The 27,876-nt window shown below is 45.4% G+C and overlaps 1 protein-coding gene and 1 pseudogene across 1 annotated transcript; both read left to right on the plus strand.

Annotated features, from left to right (window-relative positions):
* Nucleotides 1-4,063: 4,063 nt before the first annotated feature.
* LOC131397611 (protein S100-A10-like) lies at nt 4,064-4,468 on the plus strand (annotated as a pseudogene).
* A 9,077-nt stretch (nt 4,469-13,545) lies between these two features.
* On the plus strand, nt 13,546-27,753 carry LOC131400083 (WD repeat-containing protein 91-like; the record flags this gene model as incomplete). Its single annotated transcript, XM_058534791.1, is given in 12 exon segments — nt 13,546-13,629; nt 14,613-14,743; nt 16,145-16,292; nt 19,069-19,087; nt 19,934-20,082; nt 21,861-22,054; nt 22,825-22,853; nt 22,856-22,971; nt 24,356-24,450; nt 24,611-24,779; nt 26,923-27,031; nt 27,602-27,753. Coding segments are annotated over 12 exon segments (1,395 nt in total), but the record flags the coding sequence as incomplete, so codon positions are not given.
* Between the last annotated feature and the right edge of the window lie 123 nt (nt 27,754-27,876).

Consider the following 27,876-nt stretch of genomic DNA (forward strand, 5'->3'; position numbering starts at 1 on the left):
CAAAAGACCATCAGCTTTGAACTGAGGTGTGTGGACAGTGGTTCCTAAGGAAGGGAGAGAAAGGCAAAGGTCAACAGAAGGGCACCCTCTGATTCCAGTTAGGGGCTCCCAGCACTTCTGCCAAGAGGAGATTCAGATGCAATCCCAGAAAAGCTTTTGTCTACCATCTCCTTTGTACAGGGACAGACTTTGGCTTCCAAGGAAGCCTGTGAATACAGTGAGCTCTTTTGTGGGGAGCAGGCTTTGCTGGGTCAGTATGGCTGGGCACTTTCTGCTGTAAGTGGGCAGATATACGACCCCCAAAGACATGTCCCAGGGTGAGAGTTCCCACCCTCTCCTGATCTCCAGAGTAAAACTCCCAAGGGCTCAGGACTTGTCATCACAACTCAGCACCAATGTTCAAGGGACCTCCTTCTGGGGTTTCTGTTTTATGGGTTTAATGTACATGAAGGTGCTTTGAAAATGTGGAAAGAGCTATACAATTACTGATAAATAAAGTTGAGGCTTGAAACTATAAAACTCCTAGAAGAAAACATAGGGCGAAATCTTCATAACATTGGTTTTGGCAATGATTTCATGGATATGACACCAAAAGCACAAGCAAAGTAGACATGTGGGACTATATCAAACTAAAAGTCTTCTGCACAACAAAGGAAACAATCAACAGAGTGAAAAGGCAACCTGTGGAATGGGAGAAAATACTTTTGATAATGTGTTAATACCCCAAATATATAAGGAACTCCTACTACTCAATAACAAAAAAAAAAAAAAAAAAAAACAACCTGACTTAAAAATAGACAAAGGGCTTGAAAAGTCATTTCTCCAAAGAAGACATACAAATGGTCAAAAGGTCCATGAAAAGGTGTTCAATATCACCACCACTCATCAGGGAAATACAAATCAAAACTACAATGAGATATCACCTCACACCTATTGGGATGGCTATTATATACTTTATAAAAACAAAAAACAGAAAATAACAAGTGTTGATGAGGGTGTAGGGAAATTGGAACCCTGTGCATCTTTTGTGGGAATGTAAAATGGTGTATCTGCCAAGGAAAATTGTATGTATGTTTCTCAAAAAACTACCATATGATCCAGCAATTCCACTTCTGGGTATTGATCCAAAAGAACTGAAAGTAGGATCATGAAGAGATATTTGCACTCTCATGTTCACTGCAGCTTTATTCACAATAGCCAAGAAGTGGAAACAACCTAAATGTCCATCAATGGATGAATGGATAAAGAAAATGTAGCATAAACAAAAAGAATAAAATATATAGGAGTGGGCCGGCCTGTGGCTTAGCGGTTAAGTGTGTGCGCTCTGCTACTGGCAGCCCGGGTTCGGATCCCGGGCGCGCACTGACGCACTGCTTCTCCAGCCATGCTGAGGCCACGTCCCACATACAGCAACTAGAAGGATGTGCAACTATGATGTACAACTATCTACTGGGGCTTTGGGGGGAAAAAAATAAAAAAGGAGGAGGATTAGTATAGATGTTAGCTCAGAGCCAGTCTTCCTCAGCAAAAAGAGGAGGATTAACATAGATATTAGCTCAGGGCTGATCTTCCTCACAAAATAAAATATATATATATATATATAGGAGTAAATTTAGCCAAGGAAGTGAAAGACCCATATAATGAAAACTATAAGACACTATTGAGTTAAATCAATGATGACATAAAGAAATGGAAAAATTTACCATGCACTTGGATTGGAAGAATAAATATATTTAAAATGTCCATACTACCTAAAGCAATCTACAGATTCAATGCAATCCCAATCAGAATCCCAAGGACATTCTTCACAGAAATAGAATAAAGAATACTAATATTCATATGGGGCAACAAAAGACCTTGTATAGCTAAAGCAATTCTGAAAAAGAAGAACAAGGCTGGAGGCATCACAATCTCTGACTTCAAAACATACTACAAAGCGATAGTAATTAAAACCGCATGGTACTGGTACAAAAACAGACACACATATCAATGGAACAGAATTGAAAGTCCAGAAATAAAATCTGATATCTATGGGCAGCTAATCTTTGACAAAGGAACTAAGGACATACAATGGAGAAAGGAAAGTCTCTTCAATAAGTGGTGCGGGGAAAACTGGACAGCTACTTGCAAAAGAATGAAAGTAGACCATCTTCTTTCTCCATACACAAAAATTAACTCAAAATGGATCAAAGACCTGAAGGTGAGACCTGAAACTATAAAACTCCTGGAGGAAAATATAGGTACTGCACTACTCGTCATCAGCCATGAAGGGATCTTTTTGAATTCCATGTCTACTCAGACAAGGGAAACAAAAGAAAAAATAAACAAGTGGGACTTCATCAGATTAAAGAGCTTCTACATGGCAAATGAAACCAAGATCGAAATGAATAGGGAACCCACCAGCTGGGAAAAAATATTTGCAAACCATATATCTGACAAGGGGTTAATCTCCATAGTATATAAAGAACTCACACAACTGAATAACAAAAAAAACAAACAACCCAATCAAAAAATGGGCAGAGGAAATGAACAGACACTTCTCCAAAGAAGATATACAGATGGCCAATAGGCACATGAAAAGATGGCCAAGCAGCACTAAACATCAGGGAAATGCAAATCAAAACCACACTAAGATATCGTCTTACCCCCATTAGAATGGCTATAATCACCAAGACAAAAAGCAACAAGTGCTGGAGAGGCTGTGGAGAAACAGGAACCCTAATCCACTGCTGGTGGGAATGCAAACTGGTGCAGCCTCTATGGAAAACAGTATGGAGTTTCCTCAAAAAATCAAAAATAGAAATACCTTATCATCTAGCTATCCCACTACTGGGTATCTACCCAATGAACTTGAAATCAACAATCCAAAGAGGCTTATACACCCCTATGTTCATCGCAGCATTATTCACTATAGCCAAGACATGGACGTAACCCAAGTGTCCCTCGACTGATGAGGACAAAGAAGATGCAGTATATATATACCATGGAATACTACTCAGCCATAAAAGAGACAAAATCGTCCCATTTGCAACAACATGGATGGACCTGGAGGGTATTATGTTAAGTGAAATAAGCCAGAAAGAGAAAGACAAACAGTGCATGATTTCACTCATATGTGGAAGATAAACCAACACATGGACAGATAGAATGTTTTGGTGGTTACCAGGGGCTAGGAGGGTGAGGGGTGGGCACAAGGGGTGGAAGGATGCACTTATATGGTGACTGATAAACAATAATGTACAAAAAAATTTCACAATCAAAAAAAAAAAGAAAAAAAATGTAGCATATACGCACAATGGAATATCATCCAGTCATAAAAAGAAGGAAATTCTGTCATAGTCCACTACATCGATGAACTTTAAGGACATTATGCTAAGTGAAATAAGCCAGTCACAGAATGACAAATTGCATGATTCTACTTATATGAGGTATCTAGAGTAGTGAATGTCGTAGAAACGTGTAGAGTAGAATGGTGATTTCCAGGGCCTGGGGGGAGTTGCCAGGGGGAAATGGGGAGTTACTCTTCAATGAGTATAGAGTTTCAGTAATCAAAAAAGTTCTAGATGAAAAAGTTCTAGACATCTGCTGTACAACATTGTGCTTATAGTTAACAATACTGTACTGTACACTTACAAATTTCTTAAGCATAGATCTCATGTGTTTTTTTTTTTTACCAGAATAAAAAAGAAAAAAGAAAGTTGAGGCTAAGTGATTTACTCAAAATTCAAAAGCTAGTCAATGGTTTCTTGATATGGGATTTTTTCCGTTATTATATTGTCACTCACGAACTTTGTGGTTAATATAGTCTTTACTCATTCAAGAAATATTTATTGCATGTTCACTGTTTGCTAACCATTGTTTTAGGTGCTTGGAGATACAAAGATTAAGAAAATAGACATAAATTCTGATCCTTGTTGAGTTCTAATTCTAGTGCTGGAGAGATAAAAAAAATAAGATAAATGGGTTTATAGTGTATTAGAAGGTGATATACTAGCCCCACATCCCAGCTAGCCAAGCGACCCCAGTGCACTTCCCAGCCATGATTTCAACAGACCTCACCAAAATGCCATCTCAAATGGAACACATCATGGAAAGAATGATGTTTGTGTTTCACAAATTTGCTGGAGATGAAAGCTACTTAACAAAGCACTCCTGAGAGTACTCATGGAGTAGGAGATTCATGGATTTTTGGGAAATCAAAAAGACCCTCTGGAAGATGGGCACAGATGTTAGCCCAGGGCCAATCTTCCTTGGCAAAAAGAGGAGGATTAGCATCGGATGTTAGCTCCAGGCTGATCTTCTTCACAAAAAAAAAGAGCCTCTGGTTGTGGATGAAATAATGAAGGCCTTGGACTAGTGCTGAGACGGCAAAGCGGGCTTCCAGAGCTTCTTTTCGCTAATTGCTGGGCTCACTATCGTGTGCAATGACTATTTTGTAGTACACGTGAAGCAGAAGGGAGAAAGGTAGGCAGCACTGAGCAATCACCATGATAAGAGTTCTCCCAAAGGGTCGCTTAAGGAGTCTGCCCCATAGCTTCTCCTGCATAAGGACTTCAGAAGAAGATTGGGACCCTTGTAGAAGGAGGAGAAGGAGAAGGAGAAGGAGAAGGAGAAGGAGAAGGAGAAGGAGAAGAGATGCTAAGGAGGAAAATAAAGCAGGGAGGGAGATAGGGAGTACAGGGGAGGGTGTCTATTTTAAATAGGGTGGTCAGAGAAGACTCTCAGAAAAGATGAGATTTGAGCCACAAGCTGAAGGAGGCCAAGGAACAAGCCATGTGTCTATGATGGGGGAGAGTGCTCTGGGTGGAGGGCAGAGCAGATGCAAGAGCCGTGGGGCAGGAGTGTGCTTAGGACAAAGCGAGATGTCTCTGTGGCTTGAGCAGAGTGAGGGAGTGAGATGAGGAGAATAGTGAGAGGTGAGGTTAAAGGGGCACTGGGGAGTGGTGCAGGGTTTTATGGGACCACTCTGGCTGCTGTGTTGAGAACAGACAGTGAGGGGGCAAGGGTGGAAGCAGGGAGACCAGTTAAGTCATTACAATAACACAGGTGAGAAAATACAAGAGGTGGTGGTGGAGGAGGTTAGAAATCACTGGATATTGAAGGGAAAGCCAATAGAATATCCTGATGCATTGATTGGGATGAGGCACGACAGAAAACAGGGAGTCAAAGGTGACTCCCAGGTTTTGAGCCTGGAGAACTGGAAGGATGAAATGAAAGGATGGGCTAGACCATGGGTCAGGTGAGTTCAATTCTTCTAAATCAATCATTGGTCAACTTCTTGATTAATTTTCTTTATAAAATTAATTTTAATTACACAAACAATACACATTCCACTCTTACAAGGGAAAGCATTTTGACCCCACCCTGGTCTTCTTTCAAACTTTACAGAATTAACTACTATTATTAGTTTGGTATGAAGGTTTCCAGATCCTTTGCTAGACGTTTACATACATACTGATATTCCATTAGAAAATATAGTTTTGTTTAGTCAGTATTTGGAGGGGAAAAATTTGCATCAATGTATTACTGTTCAACTTGCTGTTTTCATGGAATAATATGAGTTGGAGATGAGTTCATGTTTGTACATAGAGATCTACCTCATTTGTTTCCACTGCTGCATAGTATTCCATATATTAGACAACTATAAAGGAATGGTGAATTCATTTGAAAGTGAAGAAACCTTTTGCAAGGTGTACCAGTCAGAGTTCTCCAGAGAAGTAGAATATATGTATATATAGAGATATATGTACATAGATATAGATATATAGAGCTCTCTCTCTATATATATCTATTTGTATATAATATACAAATTTTATTTATAAATATATTTATATATTTTTTCTTTCTATACATATACATACATATATATATACATATATACATACATATATACACGTATATATACATATATGTATATATATACATATATACATATACACACATGTATATATATATATAGAGAGAGAGAGAGAGAGAGAGAGAGAGAGAAGCTGCCCCAGCTACTGCAGAAGGTGGAAGCAGGATTGTAGAGGGCAAGGAGTTGTTTTTTAGGAAGTGTGGCAACAGAGATGGGGTTCCTCCATGCTGTCCTCCACTTGATGTGTGCGAAGGCAGTATTCCTGATTAACCTAGGAGACTTGACTTGTTCCAGCAGTGAAAGTGAATGATTGTATAGACTCACAAAGCTATGGATTCCTACCGTGAACCTCCAGATGCCATTATTGGTGGTTTACTGCCCTGTGCAAATGGGGTGGAAGGCAGAGGAGTGGGAGAGAGGCATGTTCTCATTCTCATTTGAGCTAGTCCTCCAGGGATATGATCACAGTGGCCTGAGAGAAGGTGATTCACTTTCAGTCTTTGGGACTCATTACCTCTAAACCGACAGACAAAGCTTCCCGGCAGGTGCCTGACACCAGCATGAGGCCTGGGGACTGTAAGAGTTGGAAGGACCTCAGAGTCCTTCTAACCCAAGGTCTTTATGTCACAGATGAGGGAGCTGAGAGCCAGAGAAATGACGCAACTCGATAATCAGTGTTCAGTAGTGAGGTCGTATGTTTGCTTCCAAAAACGGAATTGTATAAGCACAGGAGTGGGAATTCCTAATTTAGCAGCAGTTTATATTTTAAAAGTTTTGGGGGTTAGTTGATAAAATCCTAGAGTGAGTCGGCACTAAGATATGGTTGTTATGACAAATGAACATGGTTTGTTTAAAGACATTCATTATATTTATAAAATAAAATTAATATGTGTTCATAGTAAGGAATTTGAAAAATATTAAAAAGTATAAAGACAAAGTCAGAAATCACCCATAAAATCCAACACCTCTACTACCTAAAGCCAATAATTGTAAATATTATATGTGTACGTATATATCAAAAATATTAGGGCTGGCCAATGGCATAGCGGTTAGGTTTATGCATTCCACTATGGAGGCCCAGGGTTCACCTGTTCGGATCCTGAGCCCGGACCTACTCACCACTCGTCAAGCCATGCTGAGGCAGCATCCCACATGGAAGAGCTAGAAGGACCTACAACTAGGATATACAACCATGTACTGGGGCTTCGAGGAGAAAAAAGAAAAAGAGGAAGATTGCCAACAGATGTTAGCTCAGGGCCAATCTTCCTCAAAAAAAAATATATATCTACTGTATAAAGCAATCATATTGCATCTACAGGTCTGTATCACACTTCTTAAAATTAAACTTTTTGAGATAATAGTAGAATTCACATGCAGTTGTAAAAAATAACATAGAGAGATCCCACGTACCCTTTACCAAATTTTCCCTGATAGTAACGTCTTGCAAAACTGTAGTTCAATATCACAACCAGGATATTGACATTTACAATCCACTGACATTATTCAGATTTCCCTGTTTTACTCGTACGTGTGTGTGTGTGTGTGTGTGTGTGCATTTCGCTCCCTACAATTTTATCACACATGTAGGTTCATGCACCCACAACCACAGTTAAGATGCAGAACAGTGCCATCACCACAAGGAGCCCCTTTATAATCACACCCCCTTCCTCTCATATGCCTCACCCATCCCTGACCCCTGGCAACCACTAATCTGTTCTCCAAATTCTCTAAATTTTGTGTATTAAAAGATGTTGTATAAATGAAATCGTACCTTTTGGTATGTATGTAACCTTATGATATTGGCTGTTTTTTTCACTTAGCATATTTCTTTGAGATCCATCCAGGTCGTGTGTGCCTCACTAATTCATTTCTCTTTATTGCTGCATAGTATTCCATGGTGTGGATGCACCACAGTTTGTTTAACCAGAAGAGGCGAGGTAGACCAGCCATGCCCTGGGTCCTAGTACTGCATATTGCCCTTGTTTATTTTAGCTTCTACCAAAAAGAGTTGGACATTTGAGTGGTTCACAGATTTTCGACTATTATGAATAAAGCTGCTATGAACATTTACGTACAAGTTTTTATGTGAAAATAAGTTTTCATTTCTCTGGGATAAATGCCCAAGAGTAAATTACTGAGTTGTGTTGTAATTGTATGTTTAAGTTATGAGAAACTGCCCAAATTTTTTTCTGGAGTGTGAAACATACATTTTAACATGTAGTGTGAGTATTTCTCTAAGTAACTAAATAGTCTTTGAAAAAAACATGATTTTTAATGATTACATAGTATTGCATGGGATGGATATAGTATAATTTATTTAAGCTTTTCCCTAAGGTTGAGCATTTTGGTTGTTTCACATTTCTTTTTCCACGTAGAAATCACTAATAGACTCCTGCATGTGGAGCTGGTGTGAAGAACAGGCCAGCTGGAACTGGTTTTTGCAGTGCCCAGGGATGAGCAGGTTCTGAAAGGCTGATTCATGATAACTGCACTGCCTAGGGGCCTGAGGGAGACATCAGGATGCCACTTTTTGTCTTGTTCAATGAGAAATACACCTGTCACACAGACAGAGAGTGTTTATGGTAGCACTGGCATAAACGACACCCCTTTCCACCTATGTTGGAAGGCTATCACAATCAGAAATTCCCTTTTAGTTTACAAGGAGAAAGACATCTGAATGCCACAACTCTTCATGTTTCAAGTGCCAGGAGAATCAGATGGTCCGTTGGTGAATGTGGCACCAGGAAAAGGTGGAGGTGAGGGGGATGCCTCTAATGGCCCAATTTTGAGTGGTCTAGCCCCTCCTTCTCATTTTGGGAATGGCCTTGTTATTGGACAGAACACAAGATGTCTGCTGACCAAGGCACACAGGAGAGCTTTGGTGGGCTCTGCCCATGGTCATTCTCTTGATTTATGTGTTTAAAACCTTTTCTGATTGATGCAATGTTTATTTTGTGAGTTGATGCCCTCAATCACGTCCTGTGTTGTTGTTAGTGCCATAGAGTGGACTTCAACTCCTAGCAACTCTGTGTACAGCAGAGTATAGCCTTGCCTGGTGTTTCTGCGCCGTCCTCTCACCTTCCAGCCTATATCAGACAAAGCTCTGCTGCTATTCATAGAGATTTCAGGGACAATTTTTTGGAAGAGGGTGGCCAGGCCCACTCTTCCTACTCTACCTTAGTCTGGAAGCTCCGCTGAGGACTGTCCACCATGGGTGACCCTGCTGGTATTTGAAATACTGGTGGCAGAGCTTCCAGCATCACAGCAACCACAGAATGACAACCCACAGAGAGGTGGTGTGGTTCCCTGAACCTGGGCCGGGCACTGAGTGTACTGAATCTTAACCACTAGACCACCAGGGCTGGTTCCATCCTGTGAGCCAGTAGCTTTTCTCTTTTTCCACTAACTTTGTATCTTTGGTTTCTGATTCATCTTGAGTTGACTGTGCAGTTTAACACTCAGTGGGAAATGCAGTTGCCTCATCCTCAGGTTTTTAGAGGATACCACAATATAGCCTCTAAGTAGTTACAACTTTCACTACTGCAAGTAACTTTCATTACTACAAGTAACTTGCACTCTTATAAACAACCCATTCTACATGAATCTTGTCATTCTTTATTATTTCTTTAAGGTAAATTTTAGCAGTGAAATCATTGGGTTCAAGAGTATAACATTTTGGGGGGTTTGACCATTTATAAATTTATCCCTAATAAAGTAGCTCATCTTGGAGCTTTATGAGAATGCCCACTTCATTTTATTTTTACCAACACTGGGCAATAGCTTTTTTTAAAATGCAAATTTGATAGGTGAAAACTGCATCTTTTTTCATTAGTATGTCATTATTTTCAGTGAGCTCCACACTAACACGTAAACACGCTGTCTCCTGAGGCAAGGCCGAGGATTATCAACAGAGAACCCGTGAATTGCTAGACGGGTCCTGGTGGGCCACTTCCAGTTCCCAGAAGTGCTTGTACATTTTTATGGCGCTGACTACAGTAAGAAAAGATTCCTCTGCTGAAGGCAATGACAATGGATGCTCTGTACTGAGCACGTAACTGGAGGTCCAGGCGGTACAGCCACACGGAATTTATTCACTCACTCATTAATTCAACAAACAGCTATTGAGCACCTACCTTCAAGGGACTGTGCTAGGCATCGCAGACACTAGGAACAGCAAGACACACTCTCTGATTTTAGGTGTTTACAATCAAGGAGGTAAGACAGACAGACAGTTACAAAGCAATGTGGTAAGCACATATAGGGTGCTATGCTGTGGGAACAGAGAGTGAGAAACACCCAGTGTTACTGGAGAAGGCGGGGCCAGGGGTGATGAGACTGAGTCTTGAAGGATAGTGGGAGTTCAAGTGAACAACCATGGGCAGAGTCAGGCAAAGGACTGGGTGAAAAGAAACCTCAGAAATCACAGGGCGCACAAAGGGTGGCCCAGAGCATCAAGGTTAGAAGTAAGGGCAGGAGGCGAAATTCTAAGGTAACCCCAGACCCTGGGAGAGCTGCGGGAGCTCTTGCACCTCTGTCCTGTTTTCTTTGGCTACCCAGGGTTCAAGAGATTGATCCCTGCTCCGTGTAGAATGCTCCAGCTGTTAAAGAGACGCTGCGTAGTGGTCTGAGCTCTAATACTCTTCAGGAGGACGGGTAGTTCATCCTCATTCACCCAAGTGGCCTGTCTCACAAGTTGACTGACTCAATGATGCTGCTGTGAAGCTCTCAGCAGAGCACTGGTGGACTTCGAATCAGATACTTGAATTTGAGAACTTAAATAAATCATTTAGTCTCCCTAAACTTCAGTTTCCTATTTCTAAGATGAGGAAAAAAGGAATTTATAGGACCGCATGAGGTTCAAGTGAAATAAGGTACGTAAAAGTGTTTTGCAGCTACAAAACGTTATCAGTATAACTGTTACTGTTACTATTAAGCTTAAAATAATCACTGATACATGAAAACCCTGTTGATTGGCAGCTGACCCCTTCTACCCTCTATTATCATGAAATAAGTGATTCTCAAACTTATGTGTCCCTAAGAATCACCTGGAGCTTGCTCCAAATGCAAATTCCCAGGCACCATCCCAAGCAATTCTGATTGAGTAGGTCTGGATTGGTCTCAGGAATTTGTCATGTAACAAGACTCTGAGGTAATCCTGATTTGGTGGTGACACAATTACCCTTTGGAGAAAGAGAAGCTGAATTCTACAGTCTAATGTAGCAGGACTAAAGCCCTCGTTCACAATTTTGAACTCAGAACCTCCATCAATGCTTCTGAATGGAACTGGTGCAGTTAAGTTTGAGACATCTGTAGGATATTCAGATGGAACTATCGCCAGGTATTTGGATGGGAGCTCAGGAAGAAGGTCTGGGCTGGAGGTAAGATTTGGGAGTTATCAATGCATAGATAATAGTTGAAGCCTCCAGGGGGTGAGGTACGATGGCGGCCATGGTCCGGGTCCCAGTCTCATTCACCGTTTACCAAAAGAGTGTGTCTGGATGTCCCACAGTCTCCTCTTCCTGAGTTCTCTCTGATCATGAATGGCCTTATCATCCACCAGATGCCCAAACCAGAAACCTGCAAATCACTGACCATCACTTAGCGAATCAGTCACCAAGTCCAGCTGATCGCACTCCTCAATAATCCTCAGATCCTCCCCCTGCTCTTCATCCCCACTGCCACCAGTCTAGTCTCATCTCTCGCTTGGAATGCCACAGCTTCCTAACTGGCCTCCATCCTCTTTCCAGCCCTGCTCCCATCCAATCCAGCCTCCACGCTGCAGCCAGAGTGTGTGTGCTTCAGTCATCTGGCTTCTCCAACCAGCTGAGCTAGTCGCGAGGGCAGAGACTCTGGTCTTGCTTGTTAATATGTCCCTGACACCTACCACAGTGCTTGGCTTCTAGTAGGCACTCATTAATTGTTTATCCCTCACCATCCCCATGCTCCTTGTCCTCCCTTCTCTCCCAACTCTAAGGCTCAAAGGCAAAAGAGATTATTAGATTGGAAGAAAAGATAACTTGTGGTTCACCTTGTGGGCACCCACATAATGTTCTTTGTATAATGGAACTGCTGCGGGCCCCGGACAGAACCTTGTTAAATGAACCCCAGGCTACCTGCTACTTTCACAGCAGGCGCCAGAGCATAAGCAGTAAAGGCTTAATCAGATCAACTAACTGGAGCCAATGAAGTAGCTGGAGAATCTAGTGCCTTCTCCACGGCAGAAGACAACTCAGTGAAATGTCTCCAAATATCTTTGAAGAGCCAGTAAAATGGTATGAAGGGAAGATGCGGGAAGAGGAATGCTTTGGACAGGGAACCGGTCAGAAGCCCACACACAGGAGTAATCCAAGAGTTTATATGCTTTTCAATAGGGCTGTCCTGTCTGAAGGTGGCTGGGCCCTCACTGAAACTGCCCTCCCTCATGTATTGAATAAATATTTATTGAGCATCTATTATAAGCACGTTATCCCTGTTTTAGGTTCTGGGGATACAGTAGCAAACAACTCAGACAAAAATCTCTGCTTTCATGCAGTTTATATTTTAGTGGGGGGGGATAGACAATAAATTAAGTAAACTAAATATCTAGTTTGTCAGCTCGTGATAAGTGTTATGGACAAAGATCTATCAGGGCCAGGGGGATAAGAGAAACCGAGCATGAAGAGAAAAACTTTGAGATAGCTTTGCTAACTGCAGTTGTGCATATTCAGCATAATCAACTGTTGTTTAAAACTAACCAGGTCTTTCTGTGCCACTTTAGTATATGAGTGAGCTGTCTTTCCCAGGAAGTCAAGGTCCAGACGTCAAGATTCAGCCTCACAAGGCCAAACACAGGCGGAGAAGGGAGTCTGGTGAGGCACTGATAAATTGGGTGTGTAGAGGGCCACCCGCAGCAGCTGCTTTGGCCTCTGGGAGGAGCGTCTGCTGGGGGCAGTAGGAAGAGCGCCCTTTCCTTTCATGTCCAGCATGAGCATGAATTCCGCCCCTGCCATTGTCTTTTTTCTCCCCCTGCTGCTGCTCTTCATCCTGAGGGTCTTTCAAATGAAACTAGTAGGGGGCTCAGCCCATGACCATGTGGGCCCTCTAAGGGAAATTGGAAAAGTCACACCAGATCTTTTCAGGGCAAGACAGTGCTCTGCCAACTGGGCCATGCTCCCTCCAGCCAAGGTTCAATGCCCAGTGCAGAGGCCCTGCCTGCTGTGCCCCTCGTGACTGAAGCTGTTTGAGATGACTGGGAAAGACTGACACCCTGACCCAGAATGTGAATGTTCATGGGGTGGCGTGTGGCCAGTCCTCCTGCCCTGCTGGCAGAGCAGCTGGCAGTATGCCTGCAGAGCCACTGGCCACTGGGCTCGCTTTTAGCTGGATGTCGCTAAAGCTTAGACTGCCTGTGAAGCCCACTGGATCCTAGCTCTTTACTGCTGGTATTTGGGAAAAAACACTCAGGTTTGGATTTATGACCTCTCTGTGGGCTGGCCGGGCAGATTGTCAGATGTCTGTGAGTCTGTCTGAACGAAATCAGGCCAGGCCCGGCGTGGGGAGAGATGATTCCATAAAGCTGGGAAGAGCCCACAGCACCGAGTCTTTCTCTGTTCCCTGCATCTCACGTTCAAGGATGTTGCTGCTGTGTCAGCAGTGTGGGAAGGGCTTTTACTCGTTTCACAGGCAGGCTTATTCTTTAATTTCCTGCACCAGTTCCCGTGATCCTGAACTTTGATGCGGAGTGCCAGAGGACCAACCAGGTTCAAGAAGAAAATGAAGTTCTGCGCCAGAAGGTGTGTTCTGAACGTGCTTGCTCCTTGGGAAGTACTTCTGCTTTTTGTGTGTGAGATTAGGTAGTGGCAGTGGAGGGCTGATTAAATACAGGAAAACACTGATCTCAGGTGAAAGCGTGTCACCAGAAGTCAGTGTTGGGGATTCGGGGGCTGTAAGAGTCTCTGAAAACCGGAGGTGAGGTTCCTATTTTAAAGTCATGTGTGTAGCGTGAACAACATAGTAACAGTAACGAACTTCAAAGAGAAGGCTGTAGCACTCATGCCTCACAACTAACCTGTTTTCCTGTCTATTTTGTCCCCTGAGTCCTTTTCCACATGTATATTGTTTACAGCCCAGAAATAGTTTAATTGGTCTGTTCAGCTCTGTTTCTCTAGTTTGGTAAAATGCTAGAGCCAGGAGACCCACTTTTGCCTTAGATTTTGCCTGAGGAGAATTTCTCTGTTCTTGAAATTAAGGTAGCATCTGAAAGAGGAAGATTTTCAGAAAAAGGAAGATTGAAAGCTGTTTAGGTTTTGGGGTTTGAGATTCTTGGGTTGTGTGTGTGGGTGTATAGTTTTCTCTAGGCGAAAGGTCAAAAATTCTGAAATACATTTAAGATGTTTTTTATGTGCGAGTTCCAAAGTCTGATTTTGTAGATTCCAAAGAGCAAAGCAGGATAGGGTGGAGCTGTTTTTCTCAGTGAATTCAGGAAGAAGCAAGGCGGATGACAAAAGGGGAGCAAGTTAAAGGATAAAAAGAACAAAAAGGGGTTTTGTATAATTAACGGTTTTTAGTTTTCTCACCTCACTAGAGTCAGGTAACAGCGGCCACTTGCCCATTTTTCCAGTCCACGGTGAGCAGAGAGTGAGATGGGCACTGCGGCCAAGGGCCAGGGGCCTTTTGAGCCAGTGAGGGTGGGTTTTGGATGTGATGTGTCTAATCTTCCCCAGGGGAGGGATGATTAGGTGGGATCACCATCTGACCCGCCCCTACTCCTATGTAGCTTTTTGCGTTGCAAGCCGAAATCCACCCACTGAAGAAAGAGGAGCAACAGCCAGACGAGGAAGAGGCCCTGGTCCAACACAAATTACCTCCTTATGTCTGCAACATGGACCGCCTGGGGGACTCGGAACTGTGAGTGTTCACTGCCCCTCCCGGGTGGGAGGCCATGACCCTCCTCTCCTGTCTCCCGTGCTCTCTCCCCTGGAAAGCACCTCGCCCTGACCCTCCTGCTCCTATTGCCAAAATAGGAATTGCCAAAGAGCCTCCTGGCCCTCACTGTTCTTGTCTGAGCTGTCTGAGAAAGGTACCCTAGGAGTTGTTCCCCCTTCCCAGCCTCTGAGCCTCCCCAGGGAGGGGGAACTGCACAGCTCTGCCAGGGGTCTGCACATCCAGATGTGAGCAGCCTGCATAAAAAAACACAACCCCTGTTGGAAGCCTCAGGAAGTTTCTGTGCATTGAAAGGAGCACTCGTGGGTGGAAAGATTGGCCACCTCATGTTGGATGCATTCAGTGGTAGAGGCATGTTCCTGTCAGGGTTTGAAGAGGTAGGCAGATTGGAGAGAGGTATTTGAGTGACGTTGAGAAACAGCCAGTTAAAGTGAAAGACTCAAGTGATGATAATCACAGTAGCAGTTGAAGACAGGTCACAGTGATTGTGAGCCAGGATGCAAACCCAGGCAGTCAGATTCCAAACCTACATATGGCCAAGTGCTGCACCAGGTGAAACTGCTCTATAGAGATTTCTGAGCTACTGCCATCTGCTGGAAATAAAATGCAAGCCAAAATGTAATTTAAAAATTTTTAGTAGCTATGTGAAAAGAAAATTAAAAGTGAGGCCAGCCTGATGGTATAGGGGTTAAGTTTGGTGTGCTTCGCTTTGGCAGCCCCGGGTTCGCAAGTTTGGATCTCTAGTGCAGACCTACACCACTCATCAAGCCATAGTGTGGCAGCAACCCACATACAAAATAGAGGAAGATGGGCACAGGGCCACTCGTCCTCAAGCAAAAAGAGGAAGATTGGCAACAGGTGTTAGCTCAGGGCCAATCTTCCTCACCAAAAAGAAAAATTAAAAGAAACAGGTGAAGCTAATTTTAACGATGTATTTTATTTAGCCCAATATATGCAAAATATCATTTCAACATGTAGTGAATATAAACAAAATATTAATTTTTTCACTTTTTGCATGCTAAGTCTTGAATTTTAGCATATATTTCACACCACCAGTGCCTCCCGATTTGGCCCAACCACATTTCAGGTGCTCAGGGGCACATGTGGTCAGTGGTTGTGGGACAGCACAGCTCTGAGCTTTCCCGTGGCCCTCAAAGAAGAGCCACAGACGTCACCATTGTGCCAGATAGGCTGCTGGCTCCCTTCGGTACAAGAAATAGTACCAGGGATAACGCCGCCTTAGAGCCCAGGCATGTGGACCTGGCGAAGGCCCTGGTCACTGGCGCCGTCCATAGCCCAGTCCACAGCTAAGCCTCCCAGGTCCCCCTCCAGCCCTGTGACCTTGTGGTGTATCTGCTTGACCAGAGCCATGGTGTGCAGCCAGAGGAACGCTTCCCTCTCCCGGTCTCCTCGTGTGGGCTTCCTGGCCTCACTGCTGCCTCAGAGTAAGAAGAGCCCCTCAAGGTTGTTGCCTTACCCAGTATCAAATGACCTCATAGCTACTGAGATGTCAGTGGTAAGAACAGCTGCCCTTGGGGCTGTTTCCATGGATCTTAGCCGGATGAGGAAGAGGGAGCCCTCTTCCACGTCTTTCATTCTGTAATTCCAGTGTTAGGAGGGCTTGTCTTCTGGGTGGCATTATTTTGCTTCAGGTGAGACCAAATTACTGGCCCTTGTTCCCTGCCCCATTTGGATGACTGCCTGGCAAGCTCTTTTCAGGCCACTGAAAATTAATTTATATCCTTCTCCAGAGTGAGAAGCAAGAAGGTCAAATGATAAAACATAGGTTCAGATATCTCTGCTGAGCTCTAGGAGACAGGTGGATTACGACAGACTATGACAATATAATTTGGACCATTGGAATCTTATATGAATCCAGTAGTTAAGATTTTTATGAAGTTTGCTCTTTAAAAAAAATAAAACATTCAACTACCAATTAGGTCATAGTAAACATTTATTTACGTACATTTGTAGCTAGATGCAAGTTTATCTTAACCTACTTAAAGTGTTTTGTGCACAGCTGCATTCATCAGCGTTTAGGACATTATTATTTTTTGTTGTTTTTCACCCTTCTTTAGTAAATAACTTAAATGTAGTTTAAGGAGAGGCTCTCTTTCAGCAGGCTCTGATGGGTCCAAGCTGTCTGGGTGCGAACTACTCTGTCACTGTAAAAGTGGTTCTTAATTTATTGCAGTGCCCTTTGTTAATGCCTGTGTGAGTTTTCATTTTGGAATACTGTCCAGCCCCCAGCCTGGTGATGTACTGGACAACTTCCTTGCCACCTTGACTTGTGAGGGAAGCACTGCCTTTGTACGTCTTAATGTTATATTTCCTGTCCTTGCTGGGGAAGTGTTAACAATTGGCTTTTCTGTCACCTAGAGGCATTTGAAGTCCATCCTAAGCCTCCCTATTCCATCAGTGTGGGCCAACTGAATTGAACACTCTTAACACCAAACGTTGAAAAGGAAAAGACACCATTTACCAGCTGTAGTGAGTGAGTAAGGAAAGAAAAGAGGTCCACAAAGTGCCTGTCTCCCCTCTAGCATTCCCCAGCTTTGGTCTCAGGCAGGATATCCCTGTGGTCCATGTACTTTTCCCTTGGCATGAATGCAATATTATATGGATTCTTTTCCCTTTTCTTCTCAGATATTCAGTTTAAAGATCTCTTGGTCAGGTTAATAAACCTGTCAAACCTGCATAATAGTTGTTCAAGGCTTTCTGAGACGTCCTCACTTGCCAGGATCCCAGTCTTTTGGAAAACAGCTGTCAACCCAGGAAACCAATTTTCCTTCTCCTTAGCACTGTTTATGGAGCTAGCTATAGAGTTCCCACAGCCATCTTTTAGATTCAGAAAATGCAGCCTCTACTACCAGTTCTTTTGTCTTTTCTATCAAAATGTTAGAGCTTATAGAGACATGTTTTAGAATTCTTCATTTCTCACTTTGAGTCCCCTTTTTTTCTTGGTAAGTCTAGCTAAAGGTTTGTCTATTTTGTCTGTCTTAAAAAAAAAACAGCTTTTAATTTCCTTGATCATTTTTATTGTCTTTTTTGTCTCTATTTCATTAATTTCTACTCTGATCTTTGTTATTTCCTTCCTTCTATTAACTTTGGGCTTCATTTATTCTTTTTCTAGTTCCTTGAGGAGATTGTTTATTTGAGATCTTTGTTTTTTCTTAATGTAGGCGTTTATTGCTATGAACGTGCTTTTTAGAACTGCTTTTGCTGTATCCCATAAGTTTTGATATGTTGTGTTTCCACTTTCATATGTCTCAAGGTATTTTTTGATTTCTCTTGATTTCTTCTTTGGCCGTTGGTTGTTCAGGACCATGTTGTTTAACCTCCACATATTTGTGAATTTTTTAGTTTTCTTCATGTAACTGATTTTTAGCTTTATACCATTGTGATGCTTGATATGATTTCAATCTTCTTAAATTCATTAAGCCTTGGTTTGTGGCCTAACATATGATCTATCTTGGAGAATGTTCTATGTGCACTTGAGAAGAATGTGTATTCTGCTACTTTTGGATGGAGCATTCTGTAAATGTCCATTAAGTGCATTTGATCTAGTGTATAGGTTAAGTCCAATGTTTCCTTATTGATTTCCTGTCTGGATGATCTCTCCATTGTCAAAAGTAGGATGTTAAAGTGCCCTACTATTATTGTATTGCTGCCTATTTCTCCCTTCAGGTCCTTTAGTATTTGCTTTATATATTTAGGTGCTCTTATGTCAGGTGCATAAATATTTACAAATGTTTTATCTTGTTGGATTGACCCCTTTATCATTATATAATGACCTTGTCTCTTATTACAGTCTTTGGCTTGAAATCTGTTTTGTCTGATATAAGTTTAGCTACCCCTGTGGAATTCTTCAGTCTAATTTGCCCTCTGGATCAGTAGATATAGAGAGGAATCAATGGATTTATGTAATGAGGGCCGTCGCCCTTGGGTCACATCCCTCATGGTTACCACGTGACCTGTCTGTTATCAGTTGTCTTGACCCTGTCTTGCTTCTGGGAAGATGAGAGAAGTCTTCTTCCACTTTCTAAATCTGTGGAACCTGTTCAGTGTTCCACGGACCATGGGATACTTCTCAAGAATGGCCGGAAGCACTGAGAGAAGGGCCTTGTCTTGGTTATGTTATGTAGCTCCAGGATTATAACATTTCTTCTTATCTTTTCTGTTCAGTGTCCCTTTCTCCCAAGTGCTCCCTTTATGGTATTGCTTTTCTCGGCTTTCTCCGAGAATGGGGTTTGCTGTCAGATCTGGGTGCGAATTCCAGCTATGACAAGTTCTCCTTGTGTAGAGCAAGTAACTTAACCTTTCTAAGCCTCAGTTCCTCATGTTAAAATTGTGTCCTCATCTTTTTTATTTTTTTAATTTTTATTTATTTATTTTTTCCCCCAAAGCCCCAGTAGATAGTTGTATGTCATAGTTGCACATCCTTCTAGTTGCTGTATGTGGGACGCGGCCTCAGCATGACCGGGGAAGCGGTGCGTCAGTGCGTGCCCATGATCCGAACCCGGGCTGCCAGCAGCGGAGCACGTGCACTTAACCACTAAGCCATGGGGCCGGCCCTGTGTCCTCATCTTTAAGGGGATATTTGTGAAGTTCTTAGCATGGTGCTTTACATATGGTAAACATTCAATGATTGATATATATTGGCTCTATTATCATTATTGTTGTTGGTTTTCTTCTTATTTGTTTTCTCTTGAACAAGAACCCTACTTCTCCCAAAATAAGCCAGAATTCAGAGAACAAATACTTTCTCTAGAAAAAATATCTGTAAAAACCGTAAGTAGATACCACTGGAGGTTGCCTCAGTCATAAAAACAAAAATAGCAAATACCCTGTAGGTCAGAAACAGTTAGACTCCAGGTAAACTAATTGTCCTTTAAAATTTCATTTCTTAACACATATTCACATGGCTCCAAGGTCCCAAGGAATCTATGTTAATCATTTTAAATTGTTTAGTGTTAACATAAAAAATTAGAAGTAAAAGAACTAGAAAGCAACAAGCAGACTGTGGTCGAGTTTATTCTCTTAGCCATACACTTGGCCTGAAACAAGAGAGGGTATTGTATTCCTTTTTCCCTCCAGATTGTATGGGCACAAACTAGATGAGACTTACAGCCTGATGTCTCCCGCTCTGGACAGCGAAGGGAAAGGACCCAGCGTGTGGGCCCAAGGTTGGAAAGGGTCTCTTCAGCGGACTGGCCACCGGGGAGTCCAGCTGGTCGCAGCACCGGCAGTGGTGCCTGCAGGATCACAGAAAGGAGAGGAAGGAGCTTCTCTCTACTTTGCAGGTACGGTTTGTCCTCTCCTCCCCACCACGGGGACAGCACACGGCTACCGTGGATGGTCGTGGGAAATGTGGGGGTGCAGGGCCCGCTCTTACCTCTCTTGATTATGCTGCTGTGTAGAGCGTGGTTTTGCCTAACTGGGTTTAATTGCTTGTGCTTTGGTTGTTTTGTTGATATTGTGCCTGGCTCTTCTGTGGTCGCTTTTCCCGATGTAGCATTTCCCTAAGTAGGGGCCATAAGATGCCAACTGAAAATGGTCCTGCAAGATGAGTTCTGTGACTGAATTGGTTTGGGACCCCTTGCGTACTGCGTCCTTCCCCGAAGTTAACTGTGCGTATTAATGGTAGCGTGTCGCAGGCTCTCAGACTCCACAGAGACCTGTTTCCCTTGGTTTAACCCAGAATCCCCCAGACTTGCTTGATCACAGGAGCCTTTCCTCCTGAGCCCCCTGACGCCCATCTGCTGAAGAGGCGTCCCTGAGGGCCACGTGCCCACACAGTGTCGTGCTGCAGCCCAGACCCTTGCCACGCTGACCCTGAGATTCCTCTCACTGCTGAATGAGTCGGGGTCTGCTCTTCCTGGCACTGTGAGCTGCCTCCTTTTCCTTCAGATACTCTGGGTTGAAGACAAAAGCCTGAGGGATTTACTGCCTGAGCACCTTGTTGTCCATTTATCAGGAGATAAATGCCTATTTTAAAGATATTTCTGCCGATTCCCAGCCCTCTACGGTTCCAGGTTGATGGTAATAGACACTCATGGCTCTGATCTCAAACCCTCCTGTCCGGCGCTGTAGGATTAAAGACACTCCTGAGCTCAGCCACTCCCATAGGGCACTTTTCTGAGCTCCAGTCTCTCTTCTCTGTTATTATTTTGCTGTAGAACTGCTCTTCCTGTGACCCTGGGGAGGGTTTAAAGGAGCATCAGGAGCTCTGGGGGTGGTGGTGATGCCAGCTGATGCCCTGGCCTGGGTTATGTCTGGGTGAGCGGGTTGTAATCGTGGTGGCCACCACTTAGTGCACCAGGAGCAGAGACCAGGGCTGCTGCAGACCCCGGGTGCCAGGGCATGTGGGGTGCCCTCTGGCGTCTGGCCTTGCTCTGGCTCTGCTGCTGTCCATGGGTCTCTGTCTTTATGCCTGGCCGGTGGCCTCAGTGTCTCAGTGAGCCCCTCCCAGGAGGAGGCGCTGGCTGGCGTGGTGGTGTACTGCTGAGGGGCCAGCTTACCTCTGACTGACCTGGCTTCACGTCCAAGTCCTGCCCCTGGCCAGCTCTTGACCTTGGGCAAGTTACTTAACTGCTGCTGCTTTCAGTCCTAGTTTCCACAGCTGTAAAATGGCGTTGATGATAGGATCCACATGGTTTGGGGGAGGATTAAGTGAGAGAATCAGTGGTATTCACACAGTGTCTGGCTCACAGTAGGCGCTCACTAACCGACTTCTGTCATCATTGGCCTGGCCTGTCAAGATGGTGTGTATCCTGAGTCCCCTCAGCTCTGACAGGGAGGGGTGCCCGTGGCCCGCTCCTTCCTCAGCAGGGCCTGTGTGAGGAGCAGGGTCTCTAGAAAGGGGCGGTTGGTGAAGGAGGCACCACCTCTCCTGGGGCGAACTGGGCGCTACTCTCGCCGTTCAGAGCTCTCTCCTCTAGACTTCGAGACCACCGCGAGCCCCCTCAGAGTGCTGCGGCCTGGTGTTCTAGATGTCCCCCAGTGTGTCCCCGGGTGTGGCGAATGGCTGGGCCCAGCGCAGACAGCCACAGCTGACTTGTCCCCGCTTTGCTTGGCACAGTGTGCGAAGAAGAAGCCTGAAGCTAGTGGCCCAGAGGGAGAGCCCTGCCCAGAGCTCCACGTGGAGGCCCTGGAGACGCTGACGTGGGCTTCCACAGCAGGCCCTGAGGGCAGAGGGGTCCGTCTCAAGCAGCAGTTCATCATGCTGGGGCAGGAGGAGTATGGAGAGCACCACTCCTCCATCATGCACTGCAGGCAGGTTCGGGCCGGGGCCGAGGCCCACCAGGGAAAACGCTGACCAGGGTGGGGGCTGGTCTTTTCAGGCTGTGCATGTGAGGTGTGGCAGACAGGAGGATGGGGGTGACTGTAGGCGCAGATGGTGGGATGGTCCCTGAAGGACCCCAGTCACCCCTGAACAGTCAGAGGAGGACTGGGCAGCTGTCATCAGGGGTCCTACTCAGAGTTGCTGTTGGCTTGGTGAACCTCTCTATCCTTCCTAACTGTGAGAGTCTGAGTTTTAGGAACAAGTTACTTTTTATTTTAACCCTCTAAGACTTACTCAGTTTCAATTTGCTTTATGTGGGTACTTTTAGGTAAATATTTACCACGTGTAAATATTTTACATGGTGAAAGCATGACCTTTCATGAACAAGCCCTCCTGGGGTACCATGTTCAGAGGGTCAGTGGGTTCCTTGCTCTGACAGCCCTGATGGGCTCTGGACCTATGATGCAGGAGGTTCTCTGTCTCCAGAGCCTGCCAGTGCTGAGTGCGGGGCCAGGTTGCCCGCTGTTCTGTCCTCAGGGTTTACCACCGGGCTCAGTATACCATGCCGAACTACATAGGTAGTTCTTGGATCAATAAATATTTCTAGAAATTGTCCATGCCCACCCTTGGAGTGTAGGCATTTCGGCATTATTTTTTAAAACAGTAGGAAAGTCAGAAGATCCATCATCTGGGCGTTAGCTGAGGAGGACGGCTGACTGAGGTAAGAATGCTAACAGCTTCCCTCTTTTTTTGTCCTTAGAGTGGACTGCTCAGGGTGGAGGGTCGCCAGCTTGTAGACGGGGTCATCAAAGTGGGGTCCTTCAGCCCCATCATGCAGACCAAACTGTCGTCCATTTCCAAGTCACCGCTGCTCTCTCTCGAGTGGGCCGCCAAGCGGGACAGGCTGGTGAGTAACGTCTTGCCTCGTTGCTCGCTCTGCAGTCTAAGTGACGAATTCCCCAGGGCTCTCCACCCAGCTATGGCACCACAGGCCAAGTTGAGGCAGCCAAACCAGACCCCCTCCCCTCTCTCTGTCATTGGGAATTTGGAGACCAGACATCCAAGACTGTCCCAGCCGGCATCTGTGGGGGGGCGGCAGGAAGGTTACTGGATTCACAAGAATTGTGATTAGACTGCATGGGACCTGGAGAACACTCTCCCGTCAGACGGCAGAGGCCTTCTTCCCACCTGTGGTGATCTGGCCCGCTTCTCCATCTGCCTGTGGAGGTACTGGCTTACTTCCTGTTCTCCCCCAGGAGCTCCTGTCGTCTTTCCGCGTTTCTAACAACCCACTTTGAACATTCTCAGCTGTTCCCTCCGACTACTAAGACCCCTCCCTTTGCCAATGCCCAAGGGAAGCAGCTTAAGCTGGTGGGGGTGGTGTCCTATTTCATGGTTCCCAGGTCTAATGCAATTGTGTCACTCAGTGTTTTTATTCCTTCTGGACTTTAATATTTGTGATAGGATTTGTAGTTGAGGAGGTAAAGTTGATTCATAGTTTTTTCTTTCATTGTATTCGATTTTGAAGGGATCATACCAGGCAGCCCAAGGGGCAAACCTTGTTTCTTTATAATTTTTGACAGCTGCAGGAATTATCCTTATGGTACTAGGATCTTGGGGCTTACCCTGTACCACTGTAATTTGCCAAGTGAATGCTGAGGTCCTGATATAGGGAACATTCCTGGGGGACACCCTCAGACCTGCTTCTGGTGTTTTCTTCTGGCGGCAGTCATTATTACCTTTGAAGCTTTTCACCAAATAAGTCACAAATTCCTGAAGGCAAGGATAGCTTCTTCTATTTCTTCTGGAGGCCTTCATAGGCCCAGAGCTGGAGCTGTCCCCAGAACCTGAACATGGGCCAGTCACCCAGGTCTGGTGAGCACCGGGGCCAGCACCTAGGGAGGTGGTGGTGGGGAGGTCAGGAGCAAGAAGGAAGGGCTGGAACAGCTGGGCTTTAAAACTGAAAGAAAGGGAGGGAAGATACGAGGGTGTCATTTAATCAGCCAGAACTTTCCCACTGCCTTGTATCTGAGGTGATACCTCTCTGCCGTCCACAGATCCTTTTGTGATTGTGCTTGTGTTCAAGGTCAGCTCTGATGTCTTTATTTAAATGTGAGATGAGGTTCTTTTTAGCCAGATTTCACTGAACTACCTGGAGAAGTGAGGGGGCCTCACCCCTGCAGCCTGCCCAGACCCGTACCTCCCAGGAGCAGGCCTGGCCCCACGTGGTCCTCCCCGACTGGGCCTGACCCCATGCTGTTCTTCGCACCTCCCGCCCCTTCTCATTCCAGCTCTTGCTGGGCAGTGGTGTGGGGACAGTGCGCCTTTATGACACGGAAGCCAAGAAGAATCTCTGTGAAATCACTGTCAACGACGATATGCCCAGGTGAGCTGGAGGCCACTCCCCCCACTCACTGTGCTCTGCGGGGCCCAGTCCTTGGCTGAGCCTTCTGCCCCACCTCCTGTGGCGGGCCCCAGCCTCAGAGCCGAAGCTCATCCTTCCTCTGCGCCGGCGGAGTGCTGACCCTGCCCCACGTCTGTTGCAGAATCCTGTCTCTCGCCTGCAGCCCCACCGGGGCCTCTTTCGTCTGTTCAGCTGCAGCTCCGAGCCTCGCTTCTCAGGTGGACTTCTCGGCACCAGACATCGGCAGCAAGAGCACTAACCAGGTTCCTGGCAAGCTGCTGCTGTGGAACACGAAAACCATGAAGCAGCAGGTGCGGGCCCTGCCCCTGCGGGTCACCCTCCCAGGACTCGATTTCTGAGAGTCTCTTTGCTCTCTTTGCTTTGGTCTCCTCAGGTTTTGATTTGTGAGGAAATTTCAAAGTTCAAGTGTTGAAAAGGAGTAATACTCCAGCTGGGCAGATTGCTAGCAGCTTAAGTCATTCAGAATTGAGCCACAAACTGAGAAGTCGCACAGAGCCTATGAGAGGGCCCTTGTGGTTTATTTTAAAAAATTTTTACTTTAATCTTTTGTTCATATGTAAAGACTTTATTTTTGAGCAGTTTTAGGTTCACAGCAAGACTGAGAGGAAGGTACAGAGATTTCCCATATACCCCCTGCCCCTTCACATGCACGGCCTCCCGAGCTATCAACACCCCCACCAGAGTGTGGTATGTTTGTTACAATTGATGCATCTACACTGACTCATAATAATCACTCAAAGTCCATAGTTTACATTAGGGTTCATTCTTGGTGTTGAACATTCTGTGGGTTTGGACAAGTGTGTAATGACATGTATCCCCCCTTGTAGTATCATACAGGGAATTTTCACAGCCCTAAAAATCGTCTGTGCTCCACCTGTTCATCCCCCTCCCCCCAACCCTGCAACTGCGGATCATATACTGTCTGCATAGTTTTGCCTTTTCCAGAATATCATATAGTTGGAATCATACAGCCTTTTCAGATTGGCCTCTTTCACTTAATATTGTGATTCCAGTGGTTATTTTGGGGAGACGACTGGAGTCTCCTTGTGACTCCCAGTTAGCTTAGAATTGCATAGAAATGACAGCAGCACTTGGAGTAGTGAGGACACATGCGTATTCTGAAGAAGCAACAGCCCTGTGAAAGCTTGCTCACAGGGCTGTGTGGCCCACCTTCCTCAGGAGCTGAGGACCCGTTCCCATCCAGAACAGGAGATGCTTGCAGCTGTGACCCTAACCCCTAGAGAGATTCATTGATGTCTGAACTCACCTCTGTAAAAGGCAGTGATGTTTCTTGTTAAAATTAGTGTTGATACTCAAAAGTGGTGTGGCCCTTATGTTGAACAGGTTGTTTCCTGATGTTGCTGGACGCTTGAAGGGTCCCTGTCTCATAGGTGGGCTGTGTTCCAAGTGTTCAGTTTGCACCTTACCGCATCTGCTGGCAGAGATGCTGTAAATTCCCATTGGGAAGTCTCACAGGTGTCTCAGGCCTATGAGGGCCACACCCGAATTCTTGACCACGCCCCACCACACCTGTTCCTCCTCTAGTCTTGCTGCATCCCACTGAGAAACCGTGCCTTTCCAGGCCCATCCTTCTCCCTCAGACTACACCACCGCCCATCCTTCTCCCTCAGACTACACCACCAATCTATGAGCAAACATTGTCAGTTCCAACTCCAAAATGTGTTTCCAGTCTGACCACTTCTCTGCATTTCCAAGGACACACCCTAGACCCGCTGTCTAGTGCCCCTCAGCTGGACAGCTACAGGACCTCCTGCTGTGGCACCCACCCCCCGTCTCCCCACCACCACCCAGGGGACAGGCAGACAGTGCAGCATGTCATGCTCCTTCCTGCTCTTCCAGGTTTCCCATCCCCTGTCCCTCAAGGCCCTGCACGCTGCCCCTCCCCACACTCCGGCCTCCTGGTGCTTCCTGCCCTTCTCATCCTGCAGCCGCAGGCCCTTCCTGTGTGCTGCCCCCTTTCCAGAGGCTTCTTACCCCACCCTGTCTGGCAGACATCTGTGCTCCAGCATCTCTTAGAAGCTTTCCCGTTTACAACCCAGTTTAATTAGGTCCTTCTTAGTCTTGCTGTTTTCCTCAAGGCACGTACCATGATTTCTAATTTTATGTTTACTTGTTAATTTAAAATTTCCAATTAAATATTGAATACATGCAGAAGGATATTGAACTCATAGATAAATGGTATAATGAGAATAAAAGTTGTAAAATAAGCACCTATATACCACCACAGGTGGTATTATTACCAATAATAGTATTATTACCAATAAAAGTATTATTACCAATACTTTTTATGTTCCTGCGTGCCCCTCCCCAATTTTGGTCTCCTTCCCCCTACCAGAGAGAACTGTCTTGAATTTTGGTTTATTATTGCGTTACATTTTTGCATTTATTTTTTATTTTTATTTTTCTTACCAGCTCCAGTTCTCCCTGGATCCGGAGCCCATTGCTGTCAACTGCATGGCCTTCAATCACAACGGGAACCTGCTGATCACAGGGGCGGCTGACGGCGTCACCCGGCTGTTTGGTAAGCAGGTGTGCTCATGACAATCCTGGTCCCCTCTTTAAATGGCTCAGAGAAGAGAGTTGGATTTTTGCCAGCCAGACCAGAGGCTGTTGCAAACCCGATTCAAGATGCTCACAATAGAGCTTAACTTTGGTCAGGGTCTGCTGTTTCCAGAGCACCCTCTGTAATCACCTTGCACGTGGTCAGTGTGAGTGGACGCGGGAGGGTGGAGCTTAGCAGTCCTTCAGTCTTGAGCTGTTGCATCTGAGCCCTCAGGCCTGAGTGAGATCCAAGAGGACACATGAGCTGATGCTGTCCTGTCCTCTCGGTGAGGCTAGTTCATTCTCCCCATGAAAGCGTTAGAACAGTGTGCATCGGAATCATCTGGCACGCTGTTTAAAGATGCTCATGCCACCTCTGTCCCAGGAGACCCAGAGTCAGAGGGTCAGGGATGGGACTAGGGACTGTATCTTTAGCAGATCCCCAGGGCGCCCTGGTGGGAAGTTACAGAGGCCTCGTAGGAAGGACTTGTGTGTCCTCCTAGACAAACGGGCTCTGCCTAAGGATTCCAGAACCTTACTTTTGACCCAGTGAAAGAAGCTGCTTGTGGGGCTCAGAGGCAGCCTGGCCTCTTCGGCAAGCATCAGCCCTGTGACACCTGTCGGGTCCTGGAGGCCCTCTGCCTCCAGAACAGCTCCCACCCACTGGGCAGAGGGCGAGGGGTGCCTCCTGTCCTGGGCTGATGCCTCCTCAGGGCCCGGGCGGGAATCTCAGCGACATCTGTTGCCTCAGATATGCAGCAGCACGAGTGCGCTATGAACTGGAAGGCCCACTGAGGGGAGGTCTACTCCGTGGAGTTCAGCTAC

Source organism: Diceros bicornis, chromosome 3, assembly GCF_020826845.1.
Source record: "Diceros bicornis minor isolate mBicDic1 chromosome 3, mDicBic1.mat.cur, whole genome shotgun sequence".
Classification (NCBI taxonomy): domain Eukaryota; kingdom Metazoa; phylum Chordata; class Mammalia; order Perissodactyla; family Rhinocerotidae; genus Diceros; species Diceros bicornis.